The sequence below is a fragment of the Trichoderma ghanense genome (genome assembly GCF_004382785.1).
Source record: "Trichoderma ghanense strain CCMA-1212 chromosome Unknown scaffold_11, whole genome shotgun sequence".
NCBI classification, from domain to species: Eukaryota; Fungi; Ascomycota; class Sordariomycetes; order Hypocreales; family Hypocreaceae; genus Trichoderma; species Trichoderma ghanense.
In genome coordinates this window covers 780633-802526 of record NW_027395674.1, presented here as the reverse complement: position 1 = coordinate 802526, position 21894 = coordinate 780633, and the positions used below count along the sequence as shown (strand labels likewise).

Sequence of the window (21894 nt, the reverse complement as noted above, 5' to 3'; positions counted from 1 at the left end):
AAAGGATGGATAGACGAGAATCCAACGACAGGGGAAGGAGGTGGCTGTGATGGGAGCTGGCTTGATATATGTATATACCACCATCACCCCCTAGGCTATAGATAACCTGGCATGGCCATGCACTCCGATCCTCAGCTTCATCGAATCCCCCCGACTTATCCCGCATGTCCTTTCAGCTCGTTTGCTTTTAAAGTTGTGTGACTGGATCAACGCCAACCCAAACCATCCATCGGCCAGGAGACAAGCTGCCTCATCCCACACCCAGAGCACTATACAATGCGGCCAGCTGCATGAGGCCCAATCGTCGTCTTCCTCGCAAGACAGGTACGATGCGAGGTCGGCGCAACGGGGTGTGCCTCTCAGGTGAGCTTATCGCCCTCGAGATGGATGGCAACTTCATTGGTGCCGACTGCGGTTAGTGGCTAGGCATGAAGCCACAGAGATAAGTGATGCGACTCCCACAGGTTGTCCGGGGATTCGGTGCCATGTTGGGACGATGCTTATCTGGGAGGCTTATCTCGTGCGTATCGGGCCAGTATATGAGAGATGAGGGAGTATGGCTGAGGCCGGCAGGATTCGTATAGATGACAGCCGTTATTGATTTGGCTTTCTGTAATCATGGGTCTTTGTAGGGCGCAATGATGAAGCGGTGACATGCTGTGAAGAGAGCTTTCTGTGTCTCTCAGCGGCCGGGAGGGGGGGGCTTTCCTGTTGGAAGAGTTGCCGTGTTATATGAGCTCCTGAAGGGCTGTTGCATGTTATGAGCGGTTGGTTGGTTACCTGTCTCTCAGACGGGGCCCCTCCTTTTCGGTTCGTCGCACCGCCCTCGAGATGGGACCTGGACATGAGTTGATCGTCGATAGACTGCTCCGTAGCATTGGAGATGAGGCGTCTGCAGTGCGATGTTGCATCCCTGCATAGCTTGAGCCCCGTTCACTCCCCTGGCTTCGTCATTGTCGAGCTGAGTCCGTCAACAAGGCGAAACAGCACCCTTCGCCAGATGGTAAAGTCCAGTCTCTCTGTATGCAGCAAATCGGAGGCACACCAACGCCAAACCGAACCCTGCCGCGATAGTCGATACACTCATTGTCCGCAGTATCAGTCCCAAGGCCTTACGCAACGCCATTTGTGCTTATCCGCCGTTGTCTGACACACACCCACCCAAGGCTCTTATCAGTGGCATCTGTCTTTGCGCGCCACGCCTCTCGCAAAACCGATGCCCAGTCTGGCGTAGACCCCCGATGTTGGACGCATGGCACCCCGGCCCTCACGAGGCGATGCTGATTGGGCGACAGTCCTTATCTCTCGGGGCGGCGCTTGTGGGGGGTCGCAGTTCAGGCTGGCTGTCTGTCTAGCGGGGTGAAGCTGTGCCTGAGGGCCTTTGTTCACATGCATGACTGAGGTGCTTCAGCTGCTGGAATCTCCTACCCCGGGATATCTCCACGTCTCCCCGTGCTTCCCGGGTAGCGAAAACGTGGTGGCGTGGTGGCGTCTGTGGCATCAACTGTTAGAAAGGTATATCAAGTTTGTGTCAGCCATGGGCGGAAAAACAGGGCAATGGAGGTGCAGTGTTGCTTGAAGATTGACCTTCGGAATCTCGCTTTCACATGCAAATCACACAAAGTCACACTATCGATGGCCCCAGGTTTTCGACCGACCGAGCAATGAATCTCAAATATTCATCCGGAGCCGATCTGACGGGATTCACGGGTACGATAATAGACCAATCAAAAGGTAATAGACGTGGTGAGAATTGTCGAGAATAGAAGTATATGCCTTGAGCTGGATATCCATCGTCGCAATAGTCGCCATTCCCAGTTGATGCAAAACTATGCCGTTCTATGACATGGATCTGATCGCATCGTGAGGTTCATGTACTCCGGATTGTGTAGATTGTGTCGGTTGGAACATCGTCTCCGCCATTGGGGCAGCAGAGTCAAGACAGACCATCATGATATGCGACTTGGCGTTCTTCCACAACTTACTGGAGCGCCAATGACAATGTCAATCTAACCGCGGAGTGGTCTATCGTCTTTCGTAAAAGCAGAGTATCCTGCAGTAGCCCCGCCGAGTCCCGGTACCGCCGCCTGTCTGATGCTTCACTCGATCCTCTATAGCCTGAGGTGCTTCGATCTCTGATCGGCAACAAGTGGTTGTCCAGCTTCGTGGACATCGACAGGCTCTGGTGGCAGAATCCTCCGTCTATGCTGTAACCCAATCGCTATGGCATGCAGGTTGCCCATCCATTGGGCACGGTGTAAGTGCAGGATGAAGGTGCTCATGGCCCGGTGGTGCCCCCTGAACTGCCCTGGACGTCCTCCCTCCACTGCTTCTCTAGATCCATCAAACACTTTGCAACGTCCCAGGGAACTTCTTCTTCCAGAGCTGTCCGGTGCTCACGAGATATCTTGTTGAGCACGTAGCGGCTCACTGTGGCTGCATCCCGTGCTTCGGGACGCCCAATGCCGACGGCAATCCGAGCAAATGGCGATTGCGGATACTTTTTCGGCGACACTGATCCCCTCACGCTCTTGACGCCGTTGTGCCCCCGAGGACTGCGGTCCCAAGGAAGAAGCTTGACCACTCCGAAATCCTTCTCCAGCTCGTCGTGAACAATCACCAGGCTGAGTGATTCAGCACCGTATTTCCGGACAGTCTCCTGCCACGCACTGGCCACAAAGCCTCCAGAGACGTTCATATACGTCGGAGACTGCATGAGCGTGTATTTCGGGCCCTGAGACACCATGCAAGACTGCCTGCCCAGCGTCACCTCGCGAAAGGCCGGCTGGTGAAGTGTTTTTGTGAGGCCATTGAGGACAAAATGGCCGGCCGAATGTAGACTCTCGTACTTTGGCAGTGGATTCCCCAGGCTGATGATGAGGAATCGAGGGTTGAACATGCTTTCCGCAGAGAAAAGACTGCCGCGTCTGTACTGATATGCGAAATCATGGAATATTCTAAGCAAAAGACAAGAGAGCAGCGCTCACGTGAGACGCAGCAGCGCAAATCACGGAGTGACGGAACATGGCTTTTCCCGATGTGGCTGAGCTGCGAGCTCTGACGTCGACGAGCCGAAGGGGCGGAGCACCGTGGCTGGGCTTCCAACAGTTCGTCACTTTGTCCAGCTCTTCCGCCTCAGCCTCACGATCGCAAACTCCTGAGTCCGTCATCTGCCGCAAACCGATCGAACGAGCACCAACCAGCCGAGCAAACACTCGACACTTTGATACCCAAGATCGAGCAGAGAGAGAGAGACCAGCCACAGTCACCAGAAATCAAAGACAAAGACAGGCAACATGTCGTGGGCGGGTACGGAGCTTGCGGATGCCCCGCTGACAGACAGACAAGAGGGAGAGGGGCTGACGACGTCGCAGGATTCAAGAAGAATGTGAACCGCGCGACGACGCAGGTGATGATGAAGACGGGTGATTATGACCCTGGCAGCCAGGCCATACCAGGGATTCGAACCGTTGCTTACCTTGCGATGCAGGGCATGTGGAAAAGACAAATGATCGCGACTACGAGGTCGAGGAAAGGTAGAAAGGGGGACAAACCAGCTGCTGGTGAGGGATAGCATGTGCTGACCCAACCGCAGGCGGTTCAGAACGATGGAGACGGCTGCGCTACGACTGCAAAAGGAATCAAAGGGCTATCTTGACTCTCTGAGAGGTACGCAGACGCCATGCCGCCGTGGCCGGGCGCAGGACTAACATGTCGACCTCTACGATAGCCATGACAGCTTCACAGATGAGAATCGCCGAGACGATAGATGCGTTCTACGGTGACTCGGGCGCGAAGGATGGCGTCAGCAGGAGCTACAAGCAGGCCGTGGAGGACCTCGACGCCGAAACCATCAAGGCCCTCGACGGCCCGTACCGAATGACGGTGCTCGAGCCCATCGCCCGGTTCTGCGCCTACTTCCCCGACGTCAACGAGTGCATCAAGAAGCGCTCCCACAAGCTGCTCGACTACGACGCCCTGCGCGCCAAGGTCAAGAAGCTGGTCGAGAAGCCGGACAAGGACGCCACGAAGCTGCCGCGGACGGAGAAGGAGCTAGAGATGTCCAAGGCCGTGTACGAGCAGCTGAACGAGCAGCTTACGACAGAGCTGCCGCAGTTGATTGACCTGCGCGTTCCGTATTTGGATCCCAGCTTTGAGGCGTTGGTCAAGATTCAGCTGCGGTTCTGCGCAGAGGCGTATTCGCGTATGGCGCAGGTGCAGCAGTATCTGGATGCGGATACGCGCGACTTGTACGCGGAGGGACATCTCGATGCAAGAGTGGAGCAGGTGTTGCAGGAGATTCGGGAGTTGAGCATCAGCGGAACGGTGTAGTTGATGTGTCGATGTGTTTGAGAAGAGCAGCGAAGACGTGTGACAGGAAGCGAGGAGATGCGAATTACGAAGCTACTGGCGTATGGTATGGTTCCTTGTTCGATTATTGTTATTTAGACATTGGTTTGCTCAGGACGGTCTATGGATAGACTAGCACTTGCTCGCTGGAAGGTCGCCTTCGGTTGGCAGTATGTAATGAGATTCCCTTCCCTTCTGACAGGGACAAGCACTGGTGAGCGCGTCCGACTGTGATCTCTCAAGATTGGCTCGGCTGTTGACGTGAGTAGACATTGTCGTCCTTTGACCCTTTAGTAATGGGGAATCAGCATCTTTTGTCCTAATGGTTTGGCTTGTGCCGAGTAAAAGGTGTTTCGGTGTTTTCGTTTCTGGCAGTTCAACTTCCCGTAGCCTCTGCTTGTCTCCCAAAAAGCTCGTTGAGCGTCAACGGTCGCCCGATTGCCTGCATTGCCGGCCCGGCCTCTGGACCCTCATTCTCCACGGTTCCAGCAGCACGCGCAATCTTCCAGCTCTCTTCGATAATGGCCCCGTTGGTTGCCCTCGTCTCCTCTTCGTCGTTGTGAATCCACAGCCCCAGCACCTTCTCCTCGGCTTCATGATCGCTCTCCACCTTGAGAATCACCAGCTCGCCCATAATTTCGACATGTCCCACCCTTGCCAGATCAACAATGACGTTATCCAAGCCCCGTCGGCTCAGCACAAACACGCACGCTCGCGGCCGATTGTGCACGTCGTCCGGCAGCGGCGTCTGCGCGCAGACAAACATGGTGCCCTCGATGCCCGACTTCTCCCAGCTCTGGGCGGCGGCGTCAAAGGTGTAGACGACGGCGTTGGCGGCGATGCTGAGAATGCGGCTGATGGAGGGCAGATAGCGCTGCAGGACGGAGAGGTTGAGCTCCGTGTTGGTCCGGGGGGGAGGCGGTTCGTAGGTCGGGGCCATGGCGGCGGCGTCGGACTCGTAGTCGGAGATGGCGGGGATGCGGTTGGACGGGTGGCGGTGGTGCCGTGATTTTCGGGGGGCTGGGCGGCTCATTTTTGTGGGAGGGAGGGAGTGGCTGAGGGAGGTGGAAGACTGGGTGGCTCTGTTTTGTGTTTTCTGTGGTTGACTGGGCGGCGGAGGGTGCGATGTGTCTGAGCGAGGACGAGGAGAGAATGAGAGGATGCGTCGGATGGCCAAGCCGAGGTCGTGATGGCGGGGAGATTGGCGTGGAAAGTAGAGAGCAGCAGTAGTTGACGGCAGCTAATTTGGAAGAGACGGTCGATAGATGCGAGGAACGGCAAATGAAGGAGTGATGGCGATGCTGCGTAGCTGTTCGTTTCGGCCTGTGGGCGAGAGAAGACGGAGGCTGGTTGATGATGTCGCTTGGGTCGAGGTTGACTGGACTTGGGTTGACAGCTGCGAGCACTGAGAGACTGGGCTCAGAGCAGCTGCCAGCTAAAAAGTAGCGCCAACACCGCTGTGGCTTATCGATAACACCCCGGTACGGCAGCTGCTCTCGGCATGACGCGAAGCTCTGGATCGCCGCAGAATACGGGGAAGCTGCTCTACAATCGCCTGCTATTTCCTTCTCCTTGTCGTGATCATCTGCTCTCCTGCTCTTCTGCCAGTTCCCAACTTACTCGCCGTCAGCAGCCATATTGCTGTTCGTACCGCACCCAGTTTACATCAGCATTGAACAATCGTCACAGCCTTACTCCATACTACTACCACCTACTTACTATACAGACAACGCCTATATATGCGGCCCAACGCCCGTCTGCGTCGGATTCGACAGCATCGCCCCCATCGCCGCGACATGATCTAGCAGCCAGGCTGTGGCAACAAGATCCCCGATCGTGAGAGCCGGCGACGCCGCATCCAACGACCTTCTGCCCACTCTCTCGCGACCTTCGCAATGGAAGAGCCAGCAAAGGACCAGACGAACCAGTCCATCGGTTCGGATCCCGTCGAGGTCGGCGTCCCCCAGTCGCTCGCCCGGGCTATCCTCTCTCGGCGCTCCGAATATCTTCGTCCGTGCGAGATCCGAATCAAAGTGGGCACCTGGAACGTCGCGGCTTGCCCGGGGACGGATAAGGACCTCGCCAGCTGGTTCGCTGAGGATGCGCCAGTCGACAAGACGCTATCGGGGCTTGATATGTCTGGCGATGGCCGTCCGCGGCGCTCGACTGAGTCGGGCAATGGAGAAGGCTCTGAGCCAAGACGAACGAGCCAAGAGAGAGATGGAGGGTTCCATCTCTATGTGCTGGGGCTGCAGGAAGTGGTGGACCTCAACCGGACAGGCGAGTACATGAGCCGGCTATACGTCGATAATGGACCCATGGAAAAGTGGAAGGCAGCGCTGGAAGCAGCAATTCCCCAGGGGTACCAGCTTGTCGTGGCTGAGCAGATGACGGGACTCCTGCTTCTGATCTACGCCTCTCCCACAATTGCCCCGACGATAAGCAATGTCTCTACGCAGCAGGTTGGAACAGGATTGCTCGGATACTTTGGGAACAAGGGCGCCATAGCTACTCGTCTTGTGTTGGGAGAGACTACAAAGCTCTTGTTTGTCAACTGCCACCTCGCTAGCGGCGTAGGTCAGGCTGCCCTTGACCGACGGTGCTGGGACGTAGGCCAGATACTGTCCAAGACTCAGTTCGACCCCGTGGTGATTAGCGGCGTATCCGACGACGAAGGAGACAGGATCGGAGACGAAGACTTTGCGTTCTGGTTTGGAGACATGAACTTTCGCCTAGAGGGCTTACCAGGAGACGACATCAGACGGCTGCTGACATTGCATGCTCGCGGGGAATACGACTTGAGCAACGACAGGCCGGCGCCCATCGAGGGAGACGACGGCGTCATCATCACGCGGTCGTCCGAAAGCGACGACGACGCAACCACCATGTCGTCCATGTACTCCAGAGATCACAGCTTTGATCAGAGCTTCGACTCGGAAAGCTCCCTGCCAGATCCCGACGATTTCCCAGAAGACCCCAGCCAGGACCCAGCGTCTCTACAGGCAACCATTGACTCGCTTCTACCGCACGACCAGCTGAGACGAGTGATTGCGAAGCAGAAGCTGTTCCACGACGGCTGGCGAGAAGGACCCATTACGTTTCTGCCAACCTTCAAGTACGACATTGGTACGTTTGGCTTATTCGATACGAGCGAGAAGCAGAGGGCGCCTAGCTGGTGCGATCGGGTCCTCTACAGGACGCGCAAGGACAAGGAGGCGCATGACAAGAAGCTGGAGGAGCTGAAGGAGGCCAAGCGCAAGGACGAGGAGATGAGGGCGAGAGGGATCGAGGAAGACGAGGATGTGCTCTTTAGCTACGACCCCGACACCGACGGGGAGGAGCAGCCGCCAAAGCCAGCATCCACCGAGGCATATGACGAGTACGATGAATACGACGAGAACGAAACTGGGCCGGCAGACGATGCTGTTCCAGATCAAGCCACTCTCGATTCCTACAGTTCTCAGCAACGCATCACATCGTCGGACCACAAACCGGTCCTCTCCACGTTCACCCTGCGTTACGACGAGGTCGATCCCGAAAAGAAGGCTCGGATCCACTCAGAGATTGCTTTCGAGCTGGATCGAGCCGAGAACGAGGGCCGGCCCGGCGTCACGCTGATTATCGAGGGCGGTCACGGCGCGACGGACGGAGTGGTCGACTTTGGCGAAGTGGGCTTCTTCGAGACACACTCGTGCTCCATCACCATTGCCAACACCAGCAGTGCTGCTGCCAGCTTCGAGTTTCTCCATGAGACCCAGACCAGCGAGGACGACCAGGGCGCAGCAAAGTGGCTCAAGACGTCGTTCCACCGCCCTGACGAAGGCGGCACGAAGAGCAAGCTCGGCTCGTCGGTGACGCTTGAACCCGGCGAGACGGTTCTGGCCGTGGTCGAGGCGCGAGTGTCGGAGATTTCGCACGTTCGTGCGCTCAACGACGCTAGCTCCAAGCTGGACGATGTGTTGGTGCTGCGAGTCGAGGGCGGCAAGGACCATTTCGTTCCTGTCCGCGGCGCGTGGCTTCCCAGCTGCTTTGGCCGGTCGATTGACGAGCTGATTCGGGTGCCGGAGTGCGGAATACGCAAGTTTATCAAGGACAAGAACATTCAGGGGGCCATCACGTACGACTGGGACGTGCACTGCTCTGCGCCGCGAGAGCTCTTCAAGCTCACCGAGGTCGTTCAAACCATGGCCGAGCGCTGCGTCGCCGACGAGGCAATGTTAGAGGACATGACTCTGCCGCGAGACCCCGGCTGGCCGCTGGACGCCGCGACGTGGACGGTGGAGGCGGGCAAGCAGGACGAGCTGAAGGCAGCACTCATCACAGCACTGGACACGAACGCGCCGCTGGCGGATGCTCTGCCGGTGGAGCTCTTGTCCACGCACAAGCTGGAGATTTACTCTTCTGTCTTGCTCCTGTTCCTCTCGTCCCTCATCGACGGGCTCGTCCCACCGCATCTCTGGGCTAAGCTCTCTATCGAGTTGCCGAATCTCAATGCGTTACCGGTGACGTCGTGGCCCGATGTGAAGAACCACATCCTCGACCTGCTAGCAATGTCTCCAAGCCACAACATTGCCTTTGTCTTTTTGACGGCCACCCTTTCCCGCGTGGCTGCCGAGTTAAACACTGCGACTGCGCCGGGGCCGACTCCAGGCGCGTTAACCCGGCGGCTCAGCTTCCGCCCCGGCGAGACTGAAGCGGTTAGGAAGAGGAGGGCCAGGGAGAGGCGGTATGCCGAAATTGTGAGCCCGCTGCTGTTTCGCTCGAGCGATGATAAGGACAAGGCGAAGAAGGACCGAGAGCGGATTGTGCTGGAGATGTTTCTCAGGAAGGACGATCGGAGCTAGACGCTTGGCAGTGAGAGGGGTGTCAAATCGTGGAGGAAGATACGATGGCGATGACCCGAATTATCGGTGTTCAAGGGGCATAGATCAGGTATGCTAGCGAGTGTTTGGTGCTGTGATATGATGCGATGGATACCTCGTATATAGTAGACGGCTATGAGTATAGCTGGTAGCCTTATGAGTAGATGATGCCTCGGTGTTTTTTTTTTTTCCTGGTTATTCATTTCCGTGTCGTGCCGGTATTCCAACTGTGAAGAAGTATAGAAGATTATTGTAGACAATCGCTAGAGATTGTGTACTTCAGGGGGGTTCTGTGTGACGTGGACATCAAAGTGAATGCAAGATGCCAACAGAGAGAGCCTTGATTCATCTCATCACATGCCCAAGAAGGCAGAACAAGCACAAACGGTTGAATTGAGATACATAAGGTACATCATGTACTACTATTGCCTCCCATGAGAGAGGAGGCACGTGCTCCTGAGTCCTCCTTTTCTCGCCATCTGCCAGACAGGTAACGGAGAGTCAACTCTCCTCGAACACGGGCACTTTTGGTGTAATTGTACATCCACATTCTATTCTTCCTCTTTCTACAGTTATCCCATCCATTCTCCTCCCGTTCCTTTCTGCACATGATCATACCTAGATGAACACAACAGCACCTGGATATGCCACCGCTTCGGAGCGGTCAGGCAGCCTCAACTGGCAGGCACTGCTTCCAAGAGGCTGCTTCTCGGACTTTTTCCTCCTCTGATAACTTAGTCTCCCTTTATCTTCTCCTCGCTAAACCATCTTCTCCGTTGGCGCGCAGACAATGTGCTTCCTTTGGTTCCTTTGGTACAAGAGCCCATTCCCTCGTCCTCAACAAGAAAAGAGCCTATCCCCTCCTCGTCGACGCCATCTTGCTTCAGCCCAGAACCTTACGTCGCTTCGAAAACTATTGACACGTACTTCGGTAACCGAAGGCTATAGAGGGACAAGACTTGCGCACCGATTTCATATCTCGGCACGTCGTCGCCATCCTGGTCCCAGCGAATATCCGTATGAGGCTACCTCGACGCTGATATGATTTGGGGCTGGATAATCGAGGGCTGTTAATGGCTGATGAATCCCGAAATTTGCCCCTGGGTCGTTTTACGGAGAGCAAGCAATGGTTGCCATCAGCCTTGAAGGACGAACGCCTCCGTGACAAGCCACTCATATATCCATCGACAATCTTCTGTTCTTCTAGCCGCCGGCAGGGTATAAATAGAGGCCTTCTTCCTGGCTTCCTGCTGATCTCCTTTCTCCCACATTCGCAACTCGTCCACCTGGCAACGCCATCTTGTCCTATACTCACACCTTCGATACCTTCAACGACAAGATGCCCCAATCTCGCCAGTTCCGCGACACAGACCCCAGCTCTCGCCTCCGCCGGCGCATAGCGTATGAGAAGCTGGGGGAACAGATGGAGGCGTTCAAGCCTCTTCGGGAAGAGATGAAGCAGCACTCCCCCCCGGAGTGCCAGACGTATCTGAACGGCGCTCCCTACGAAATCACAAGGCCAGGGAGTCGGGTCGAGATGTTCTTTGAGGGTGCTAGAAGCACTCTGGATATCCCCCGGATTCGGATGCCACCCCCAGACGCTCAGGTAAGCTCCGCTGCACGGAGAGAGGGCGCCCATTTTTGAGTTGGTCTTCTAACGAGCTGGACCAGGGGCCCAACTCGGCAGACTGCGTGGCCTTGGACGTGCCGCAGAACCAGCTCCAGATGGTCAAGTACGACAAGGCCGTCGCGGAGAGGAACAAGCTCACGACCCTCACGGACAAGAATCGGTTCTTGGTATCGTGTCCCTCGCCCTTTGAGACGTGGAACCTGGAGAAGGAGCTTGGCGACTATAAGGCGGCCTCGTCAATGCTCAGGTCCGACTTTAAAAGGGAAAACGACTTCCACGCCAGACGCAGCGTGCTCAGGCAAAACTTGCCCTCCGACCTCAGCCTGGAAGAGAGAACACGGCGCGTGCTCAAGTCCAGGGGTCGCCCCAGCCCGCTGAGGGAGGTCATCTCCATTGACGAAGATTGGCCCCAGTAGGGCTGGGCGGATGCCGGTCTTCGGCAGTTGGAGGCGAGCTGGGACTTGGGGGGAAAGATGCAGACAAGGCAGCTTCTCGTGGGGGACAGGACGAGCAAGATTCGGTGGTGATTGAGGAACTGCAATTGGTTCGGTGATGGGCAATGAGCTTGTAATGTTAATTTGGTCAAAGTTGGCTTGGGCTTAGGTTCGGCTTGGGGGTTTGGACTTGGGGCTTGGGATATTTGCTTTTTGATCTGCTTTTATACGATACCCCTTCCACTTAAATAGGACGCCTTAGGGTTCTCGGTGCTTCTACAATAAGGTAGTCATTAATGATTACATGGTTGGCTACCATTTTGGGCCAAGATGCTTGTTGGTGTCCGGCGTGTGATGTTGATGAGAAGCAATCTTCTTTTGCGATGATGGTGTGTATGGTGTATATACTGAATCGATCTTGCCGTGTGATTTGAGTTGATTTGTTTACCATGTACCTTGATTGAAGCTGTGTTGTTTGCTTGTTCTCTTCTCATCTCTCCTTACTCGCTGCCTTGTATGGATGAATGTAGAGTTGAGGCAGGGAGATGAATGGATAAGTATCGCGCACTCGATAATACAATTCATTACAATGCTCTCGCTATTGCTCTGTTCTGCTCACACAGGGGCATACGTAGAGGTTGGCCTTCGTAGAGGTTGAATGTTGGAGATTCGATTCCGAGTTGCCGCGTTATGTTGTGCCTTTGTGCGGTTTGTGTCTTGACACTATCTTCACGATGCCCGCGCTGGATGCTCAGAGAAATACCCGACAGTTAACAGCAAAAATAAATGACAATAAACCGAGTCAACAACAAGGATACATGAGAATAAACCGAGTCAAGACAGAACAAAACCCCGCCACAGACGATAATTCTTTCCCTTCAAACACTCCATATCAGACCTCACGCATCCTCCAAGTAAAGATGTGAGGTTTATCCTCTAGTATCGAAATCTACTCCTCTACAATGAATTCCGTCCGCGTAGCTTAAATCCCCCGGCCCTGAATCACCTACGCAGAACAAGAAACCCGGTTAAATACCAGGCAAGTACAGGCGGCCTTCAACTAATGCACGATCAAACAACGGGACGACCCGTTACATCTCACCGCACAACAATCAATAATCCATGTACAAGTATGGAGCGGCGCGCAATGAATTACCGGCACTAAAAGAAGAACTAAATAAAAGAGGAGAAAACCGTTGGTAGTTTTTGAAAGAAGGGGGGGCGAAAGCGGGAAAAGTTGTTGGCTTGTTAGTAGTGTATTAGGGCCAACGACAGGAACGACGACGTCCGCGAAGACGAATGAATTCGGGTGATCGGAGAGGGAATTGAACGGGGAGAATTTGTAATGAAGAATGTGTGATTGGAGGTCATCGTCGTATCAACGCTGACACCATTTCCTCAGAATGGATGACGTCTCCTCACCCTTGCCATATCTTTACTCCCTGCATTCTCATACGCTTCCAACTCGTCTGCCAAACCCTATAGACTATTGATCATGCAGATACGAGCTCTCGACATCTCCTAAGGGTACTCTTCCTTGAGAGCCTTGTATCTATCCCAGTCGTATTTGCTGACGTGCATGAGAAACGCACTCCCACACAAAACATCACCCGGGTTTGAGACTACTCAAGCCAAGGCAAAAGCAAGAGAAAAAAAAAGCAAGGCAAGGCAAAAGGCAAAAAGTGACCCTTCGCATCGGAAGGAATCCTCCTCCTGCGGGCGTCGCAGCACAGCCCATGCCAGATACTTACTTGCTCCTTCACTACATACTCATCCTGCTCCTACTCTACATGTCGTATCGAGGTAAGGGAGGTCTCGGACTTGATGATATGTGACGCTGTCGACTCTTTTCTATTTGGAGAAAGCGCTTGTACCGGTACTTTGTCCAGCCTTGGTCTTGGCCCTGCAAGTTCATCCATTTGTTGCGATGCGTGTGGCTATTTCGCGTGTGATGATCAATGGTTTGACCAAGACTTGGTTCATCCGCATCTGTATGATCGAGCACGATATCCACAATCTTTTCTTCAACCATCAGAGCAAAAAGATCAGCATCATGGTAGGAAATTCATATCAAAACGTGTACCAGTTTTCACAACCCTCCTGGCCCGTAGAGGCCCAAACACCGCGTCTATATGCGATGCAACCCAATCGTTGTCCATTCTTTTCCTGCGCCTGTCATCATGCTTCGTTGCCTTACTCAATGTATTCCCGCTGATACGTCGCATGCGGATGCCATTTCTCCTCAAACAGCTGCGAAACCCAGTAAAAGGGATGGTCCCAGTCGTAAAAGACCTGGCGTCCCTCGTACGGCCTTCCTCCAACGTCGTTGGGAGCGGGCTTGGTCACTGCCAAGGGGGGTCAGCCCTGTTCAGCCTGCTGCTCGGAACGCCGGCACTCACCATGTCCATTGTCTGCCTTGTAGCGCCTCCAGACGTCCAGTTGCCCCTGCACGGCACGATCTGTACACGCCTGCATCAGGAGATCAAACTCTGGCGATGATATGCCGGCCAGAGGGCCCTTGTGTCTCTCGTCTTTCTCATTCGGGGGCGGCCAGGGCTTGCAGTTGAAATAGTGCCAGTGCTGGAGGAGGTTGTTGCAGCTTTCATGCAGGCTCTCTACAAAAGCCGGAATGGAATAGCGGAGCTGGAAATCAAAACCGTCAGCCTACATATCGGGCCAACTGAAGCAGGGCCCACGTTGCATCCCATGACCGGGAATGGAGCACGTGGCGGAACTTACACTCTGGCCGAGATTGTTTCGCGCGTGACGATACCGGTCCTCGCTGACCCAGCTGGCTTCCCTGAGCAGCATGAACATGCAGGCATAAACGAGGAAGAAATGCTGCGGTTGGCTTCGGGACATGAGAGACTCCAGTTCGCTCAGCACAAGCTTGCCGTACTTGCTGAGGAGCCGCGTGTGGTTGATGCTGTCGAACTGCGCCAGGATCATGCGAGGGACCGAGACTCTGCCAAACAGGGGATAAGTGTCATCCCGCGTTTCGGGCTTCATTCCCAGCAGTTCTTTTCCAAGGAGCCACGAGGATCCGGTTGAGTGGCCTATTTGTCTTCGAGTTAGACCTAGCTGCATCCAGCAGTTTCTGCCTCAACTTACGCATGGCAAACCAAAGGACAATCATGTTGCCCAAGAATTTGAGCTCTCTCTCTTCCGCTCCAGTGACTTCGCTCCTGCCCTAGACAGCTCGTCAGCATCACACAGATCCGTAGAGAACTCCATCCGGTAGACGGAAACGAGTCGGGAGGTCTCCGTCCATACCGAAAGATCCTGGTAGCGCTTGATGATATACTCGTACGTCCTCTCAATGACGTCTCGAGGACCCGCCTTACCACCTGCTCGCTCCCTCTTCATCACGTCCACAGCGTTCTTCTTGATGTACTCCTCAAAATAGTTCGCCGTCTTCTGAATGCTGGCCAAGCAATAGTGCGCTAGATCCTTCTTCTTGCGCACTCCGAGCTCGCCGTCCGGCACCATCCAGAATCTCGCAGTCACATCTCCAGATTGCGGCTGGAATGCAACAACCTCCACCGTGATGGGCTCGTCGCATATTCCCAGTGTAAACTTGATCGTGCGAATGTCGCTGGGGTTGATTCGGTCCGTCACATCCTTCATCTCCGTTCCCTTCCAGCGTTTGGTCAGCTCGAGCCCTCCGCTGCGGAACAAGACGGCATCCGTAATCTTTCCACGATAGCACGGCATTCGATGGATCGTCTTTTTCGACGTTCTGGAAAATGTTCGGCATCCCAGACAGGCTCCCATGGGGTCTGTCGGGTCAGCGTCACACTATCAGGGTTAGCCAACGTGCTGAAGCGGCATCAAAGCCTGCACTTACCCGCATCTTTTGCATCCGGCATCGTGTGCACGCTTTGATTTTCCTTGTTTCTGCCGTCTGCTTTCGGTGACTGGGGCTGAGCGGGCTTCGCCTTGGCTTGTTCGACACCGCAGAGGACGCCGGACCCTCCTCTGCCATAGCTAGGGGATCCTCCTCTGTCGTAGCTGAAGATGAATCCTGCTGTACCGCGCCTGCTGGTGAGGCATCTTGAACATCAGGGTGGGCATCGGTATCGGCCTCGGTATCGGCCTCGGCATCAGCATCGGCATCAACATTGGCATCAGCATCGGCATCAACATTGGCATCAACATTGGCATCAGCATCGGCATCAACATTGGCATCAGCATCGGCATCAGCATCGGCATCAGCATCGGCATCAGCATCGGCATCAGCATCGGCATCAGCCTCCATAGCGTCGGTTGTTTTCTCAACATCTTGCACACCGTCTTCACACTCAACGTCGCTACCGTCCCGAGGTTCTTCATCAATATCGTACTCGCCATTCCCAGCCTGGTCCGTGGGCTGCCCGTACGAGGAGCCACCCTGGCCGTGAGCATCTAGCTCGCAAGATCCCGTCCCAGAGCCGGTATAATCAGGGGAGACAGCGCTGCCCGGAGTCATAGAGGCCAATGGAAACGGGCCAGGAGGATGCTGGGCTAGATAGCCATTTGCGACGGCCTGTTGGCGGCTCTCGGGGAATTGAGGTCCTCCACCCATTGGCGATTGCCCGGGGTTTGGTTGGGGATATCCGAGTGGTAATCTGTTGTCTGCAAAGTTGTGTTGCCTCAATCGCGGGTCATTATAGGGTGAGTACGCGAAAGGAGTCGGCACCTCAAAGGGTGACTGTCTCTCTGCGAGCTGCTCAGGACCGGGGTGGACTTGGAGAAGTGGTCTGTAATGTTCAGGGTGATAGGGATGAGAGAGAGGCGGTGGTGGAGGAGGATGAGGAGGGGAGTGAGGATGAATATAGGGATGAGGATGAGGATGAGGGTAAGACAGATGCTGCTGATGATGGGGATGAAGAGGGATACCTGCTTCACCCGAGACCAGATGTTGGCTCAGGCCAAAGGCGTGTGGCTGAAACGCTTGGACGGATGGATAAGGCGTCCCGAGGTTGGCATCGGCTATGACGTTCTCCTGTCCCGGAAGGCTCAGTTGATGCGGTGAGACTGGGTTGAAGGGCGGCGGAAACACGGGTTCATTCATATGAATCGCTTGCAGTGGCACAGCTTGGGGAGACGGGACTGGCTGAAAGTGAGACTGGGCGATGGCATCGCCATGCGGACCCAGGACAAACCACGGGGATTGTTGATATTGTTGGTTGTAAGTCGAGGCCGGCGGCACGGCGGTGGAGCGAGGGCTGTACGCAGTCGGAGCTTCAGCACCAGCGATCGGCATGGCACCGTTGTCATGGCCAAAGACAGGCTCAGCGGAGCGATCCTGGCCGCGAGAATGGCCTGATGGACCGCTACCTGTGCTATGCAGCTGATAATCTTGATAGGCCTGGGGTTGAGTGTGCAGACCAGCTACAGGCACAAGTACCGGTACGCGTCCGGGGCCTGGTAGGACCGCCACCGCCGCGAATGGTGTTGCTCTGGTGGCAGCCGAAGCAGAGCCCGCGGGCGAGGACAGTGTGCTCGTCCGAGCGTGTGTATGTGTATAAGCCGCATCGGCGCGACCTGGGCTGGCGAGCTGAAAAGAGCTCTCGAAGCCGTCACTGCCCCGGGGACGAGCAGCTGAGGTGTCAGCATTGGAGGCTGCGTCGCTGTCACTGGTCCTCTTGCGCTTTGGCGGGCCGCGAGAGGGCTTGCTGGAAGGGGCCTATGATGAGACCGGTCAACTGTCAACTCTCTCGCTTTCTCACGTCTGGTCAGGCAGGCTCTCTCTAGTCTTGTCCGGTTGAGGACTCAACCCCGGCGTAACAGGAAGAGGGGTCCGGGCAGCTGCAACGGTAATCAGACGAGACAGACGTCGCCCATCCCATTCGCCGTATTCAGACAGCACAGAGCCAGACTGATGCTACATGCCAACGGGGGTGTTGGTGGGGGGGGGAGTGTCTGCGAGAGAGGCTTGGAGACGGGAATGAACTGTAGGGGGAAAAGGGTGATAAATAAGACACGATAAAACACACAACGCAGAATTCCAAAGCAGAAGATGAGGGAAAGCAGTGAACAGAGAAAGCCACGTTTCCCGGGCTTCGAGAGGGCCCATCAGCAACTCAAAACAACCCAAGCCCACCACCCCAACAGCTACTACCCCATAATATCCCACACTTCCCACGAGCATGTCCATCTTCTCTCCTCGCAACGGGTGCCGCCCGCGGCCGCAGAACAGAATAGTGAAGGGGAAACGAAGACTAAGAGAGGATGTCACTTACAGAGACTCCAGGAGAGCGCACAAGTAAGCTTGCAGCGGGCGTCTCCATGGCTGCGGCAGCGGACATGCAACGCTGTGACGCTGTCCACGGGAGGGTGTGGTTGCACACGTCAAGGCCTCGAGACCGGTGAAGACAGAGACCCAGCACGGCGCAGCACCAGGACGAGACAAGGCGTGCCCTGGCTGGCGATAGGGGCGACGACGAGTTTCCACCGGGAGGAGCCCCCAGGAGCGCTTCCGAGGGGTCGCAGAAGCGAAAGAGCGGGCAGTGGGACGGGTCGCTGCGTCGGGTTCGGGTCGTTGGCAACGGGGGTGAGAGTGACGAAGGAGCTGCAAATCAGAGCGCATGAGGCGCAAGGAAGACGAGGTCGAGATGGAGAGCCCAAAGGAGGAGCGCAGCAGATGGGTGGGAAACCGGGATGACCAGGAGGCAGTGAGCCGCAGGGGGCCCGCCGTACTTGTACAAGTGAGTACGACGGCGATGGGACGGGCGATGGCCGCGCGAGCTGGCAAACCAGTTTATCGGGACGCAGGCGGCACCATCACACACACCTTGGCTCCAGGCCCCGAGGCGACCCAGCTTGCAGACGCCCGAGACGAGGCCTAGCCATGCCGTGATGCCGCCTTGTCTCCCTTGCAGCGACATTACGCATCGTCTCTCTCCCGCCCGTGTCGCTAGCCGGCCGAGCTGAGGCTTGCCGTTGATTATTCTTGCTTTTTCCCTGTCTCTCTTCCTCATCATTCGAGCCACGGGGCGTCGGAGGATCCGCCAGGATTTGCTGCGAGGCAGCTGGGATGCCCACCAGCTGCCGGTCCGCTGCGGTTCCGAAAAGGCCTCAGGCGCAATGGGATCCGGCCGAGGCTGGCTTACTCTCTCTGCCCGCTGGTTTCTGGTGATGTTCGACGCTCTTCTGGTGGAGAGACGTGGTCTGGGCAGGCGGCATATCGGAAGCAATGCCGGCCCGGCCCAGTGGCATCGAGGGAAGGAGCGGCAGGGCCATCTCAGAATAGCTTCAACTTCTTGTCTCCCATTCTTGCAATTCTTCCACTTTCTCACTGCCTACAGACCAATCAAAGATCCGTTTTCTTTGACATGGTCGAGCTGTATCCTCGTGCCATCTTGATTCAGACCGCGGGAGCATCACGATTCACGGCCTGGTGTAGCCCAGGCAGCCACGGCTGACTACATGCCGCAGACCAAGCTTCCGTGACACGCCCGTCTGCAAAGACGACTCTGACGATCCTTCTGTCTTCCGCTACCGCTACTCCGAGTACGATGACTCGTACACGCATACCCAGCGGCCGTCTGGTAGCGCCCCGACATGCAGCAAACACTCGGCTCTATCCAGGTCAGCACTGCGAGGCAGGGAGATGTGTTATCTGTCAAGACACAAGGAAGATCACGGGCATCATCTCAGGTACGACACAAAAGCACGCCAGCATCATCATCATCATCATCACCACCACAGGCGTCGTTCTAGGCCCCAGCGCGTAGTACTTGACTTGTGTGCATCTGGTGCTAGGCCTTTTTTTCACCTTACCGAGGGCAAACCCAGCTGTCAGTCCTCGAATGTGATAGAGTTGCACCCCGTCTTCGGACCCCCATGGCTGCTCTGGACAGTCTTGACGGGGCTACCATGCAAGAAACATCTTGGCCCCGGCCACACGGCCTCCAATGGTGGCTGCAACCTCAACCTCTATTATCCACTCGCCCATCTCGTCACGTACAAGGGCCCAATCACAGGCGGCAGCGCTTCCGCACGAGACCAAAGCCTTGCTGATGTTCGATTTGACAGGCCTCACCGGTTGACGTCCAGAGCCCCGTCCCTGTCACCACAGCCAGCTCTGAGTGGCTGGGCTCGGCAGGGGGACGGAAGCAAGATACATCTGCGTACAAAGGTGTGTACGTGTATCGTGTATCTCCTGGACATGTTCGTACGATACACCGCGCTCCGGCAGTCGCACTGAACCTGCTTGACCTCGTCGGCGTATTGAGAAGCTGGGGGGTGCTAGTAGAGTGGCAGGTCGGATATTATCTTCCAGCGTCACTCGGCTTCAGCTGTTCCCCCCACTGGTACCCATACCGCTTCGAGTATCATGTCAACCGCCGCCCATACAAGGCGCGTCTTTCATCTGTGACATCTCGGTCAAGCATGACATACAGTTACTTGTAAGGAGAGATGGGTACGTCAACCGGCTCTTCTACTGACATGCCCTTGTTGCGCCCGCTACAACTGCCGCCCTGTGTGGCTGTCGTTGCCTCCAACGACGGGCTCAGGAGAAGAGGAAGCAGAAAGAGAGTTGGGATCAAGTATTAAATATGTTGGCTGTTTTCCTTGAGCCGGAGACGTTTGCATTTTTCCAAATAAGTTGCCATGAGCCGCATTGGACACGAGTTCATGCACAAGTTTCCGGGCCCTAACCAGGCGAACCCACCGTCTTCAGCGAAAGGCTGCCGACACTCAGCTTTTGGCGGTCGAAACGACTCTCGAGCACTCACATACTTGGGTGATCCACGTCAACGAAACAGCTGCTTGTACGGAGTACTCTCTCACTTGGCGTATACGGATACTGCTCGGCGGAGGAGGGCTGGTGATGGGGCAAGAGAGTTGTAGTTTTGTGGGCTATTGATGGATATCTGCCGCGTGTGCATGGATTCCAACAGCAAACGGCTCGTGAACAGGCAGGGAGACGGCACAACTAGATCCAAAACACGGGCCAAGCAAGTCTAGAATTGCGGCGGTTTATCCAGGCCAAGCCGGCCAGCAACTTGCACCTTGCTCGACTCGACGGCCAAGATACGAAGAGGGCAGGTCGAAGCAAGAGGCAGAAAGGGCAAGAGGCAGAAAGGGCTCATGATGCCTAGCATGGACCGCCGCAACGCTATTCTCGGACTTCGTACTCGTACGGAGTGGCTGCAAGGCTCGTGGGATTCTGGCAAATGTGGTGTGGCCTCCTTCGTGATCGTCTGGCTCCGCACAGTCGTGACGATGCCAGTACAAGTATGCTCCCCCCATTCCCCCTCATATCCGCCAGTCTCCGAGTCCTGTACTGTACCATGAACTTACTCGCCAGTGCTAGCTCGACAGCGCGCGTGGATGGCCCGGGATGTGACGAAGCACTCACTCACTTCACATCCCAATGACTGGCTAGGCGCGGACGGCGGTGATCGAGCAGCTCCACCGCTCAAACCAATTCAGTATGGTCCGACTTTTCATTTGCTCTGCATTCTTTCCACCGTTCATTAGCCCAGTTGTTGATGCCGAGGGTGATGGTGAGTGGGAGGGTGAGGGCTGAGGCTAAGCGAAGTCACGCCGCTGAAAGGCAGTTTCTTCGCACATGATTTGCATCTTCACAGCTCGTCGTCTTAGTACGGTAGCTTACATCTTATGTTAGTGCCGACAGCCTGGTGTTCGTTCGCGGCCGGAGAAAAGCCAGTCCCCTTTGATACGGGGGGCTGCCCGCGATAGTCGTTCGGTCACTGCCTCCCGGGCTCTGCTCTCCGCCAACCCAAGATTCCGTTTAACAGCGGCCCAACAAAAGTCGAGAACAAAGCCTCCTCCGCTGGCGACATGAGAACTCAGATTTTGGGTTAACCATATCGAATCAGCGTTTGCTCTCTTCTTTCATTCATCCTCTCAACTGCTGCCGGAGTAGCTTTGGTCTGTCGCCATGCCCAAGCAAAGAATCGCACCCATATGTGCTGTATAGTACCCGTCGAGTTCTTGTTACCCACTCTGGGCTGGTCGGTCGTCCAGAGGCGTGTCGTAATTGGGTTGCTATCGCGGAAACTTGGCATGGTTTGAGGTTTTCTTCTCTCCCACCTCAAACGCAGAGCGGCCACCTAGCGACTCCTCTTTCTGCCTCTCGCAAACGGGCAGCCAGTGGTCCACTCGGAACCATATTCCCGCTGCCTGTCGCCGTCCATGGGCTGCTGCAGACGTGCTCCGAAGGGCATTCTTGCAGTTGGCAAAGTTACCCCCCTTTGGCCGAACAGTGCGACTAGAAGACGGGGCCCGTTGCAACATATTCACCACCAGCTCAGCAAGCAGATTGCATTTGCTTCGTGCAGCATTTCGGGCACTTTGCGTCTACGTCGGGGACTCTCATACGTCGTCTACCAGGTCTGATAAGCGATGTGCGTCGTGTCGTGTAAGGACAGATCATCATCCCTCATGGCGCGCAAACGACGAGAGATACGTTACGGAGTTGGTGGCCCACAACCCACCTCCACTTTCTCGGAAACATCGACGCATCGCATTGTCCCTGGCGCCGTATCCAACCTCCGCCGCGTCTCTGCATCCGGTGGCAAGCTTGAGCTCGCTGGCTGTCTTGCCTTCAGTCCGAACCGCTGCCTGCTACCTCTCCTCTCCGTCCTCGTCGTTGGCATATAAA

The 21894-nt window shown here is 55.7% G+C and overlaps 7 protein-coding genes across 7 annotated transcripts; 4 read left to right on the top strand and 3 right to left on the bottom strand.

The window, feature by feature from the left end:
* Positions 1-2278: 2278 nt before the first annotated feature.
* On the bottom strand, positions 2279-2899 carry CCMA1212_008272 (Peptidyl-tRNA hydrolase; the record flags this gene model as incomplete). The annotated part of the gene is made up of 1 exon (XM_073705413.1): positions 2279-2899. The coding sequence occupies one exon, from the start codon at positions 2897-2899 to the stop codon at positions 2279-2281; it is 621 nt and encodes a 206-aa protein (XP_073556190.1).
* Positions 2900-3296: 397 nt separating this feature from the next.
* Positions 3297-4332, top strand: CCMA1212_008271 (Protein hob3; the record flags this gene model as incomplete). Its single annotated transcript, XM_073705412.1, has 5 exons — positions 3297-3309; positions 3375-3425; positions 3491-3536; positions 3596-3669; positions 3731-4332. 5 exons carry the CDS (start codon positions 3297-3299, stop codon positions 4330-4332), a joined length of 786 nt encoding a protein of 261 aa, XP_073556191.1.
* Positions 4333-4726: 394 nt separating this feature from the next.
* Positions 4727-5383, bottom strand: CCMA1212_008270 (mRNA-decapping enzyme; the record flags this gene model as incomplete). Its single annotated transcript, XM_073705411.1, has 1 exon — positions 4727-5383. The coding sequence occupies one exon, from the start codon at positions 5381-5383 to the stop codon at positions 4727-4729; it is 657 nt and encodes a 218-aa protein (XP_073556192.1).
* An 862-nt stretch (positions 5384-6245) lies between these two features.
* On the top strand, positions 6246-9194 carry CCMA1212_008269 (Synaptojanin-1; the record flags this gene model as incomplete). The annotated part of the gene is made up of 1 exon (XM_073705410.1): positions 6246-9194. One exon carries the CDS (start codon positions 6246-6248, stop codon positions 9192-9194), a length of 2949 nt encoding a protein of 982 aa, XP_073556023.1.
* Positions 9195-10551: 1357 nt separating this feature from the next.
* Positions 10552-11258, top strand: CCMA1212_008268 (uncharacterized protein; the record flags this gene model as incomplete). The annotated part of the gene is made up of 2 exons (XM_073705409.1): positions 10552-10818; positions 10884-11258. The coding sequence occupies 2 exons, from the start codon at positions 10552-10554 to the stop codon at positions 11256-11258; spliced, it is 642 nt and encodes a 213-aa protein (XP_073556022.1).
* Positions 11259-13469: 2211 nt separating this feature from the next.
* On the bottom strand, positions 13470-21826 carry CCMA1212_008266 (uncharacterized protein; the record flags this gene model as incomplete). Its single annotated transcript, XM_073705407.1, has 9 exons — positions 21700-21826; positions 17522-17780; positions 15591-16944; positions 15124-15287; positions 14550-15074; positions 14388-14466; positions 14016-14332; positions 13676-13919; positions 13470-13621 (listed from the first exon to the last, which is right to left on the bottom strand). Exons 1-9 carry the CDS (start codon positions 21753-21755, stop codon positions 13470-13472), a joined length of 3150 nt encoding a protein of 1049 aa, XP_073556020.1. The 5' UTR covers positions 21756-21826.
* CCMA1212_008267 (uncharacterized protein) lies at positions 17846-18106 on the top strand (the record flags this gene model as incomplete). The annotated part of the gene is made up of 1 exon (XM_073705408.1): positions 17846-18106. The coding sequence occupies one exon, from the start codon at positions 17846-17848 to the stop codon at positions 18104-18106; it is 261 nt and encodes an 86-aa protein (XP_073556021.1).
* Positions 21827-21894: the final 68 nt, after the last annotated feature.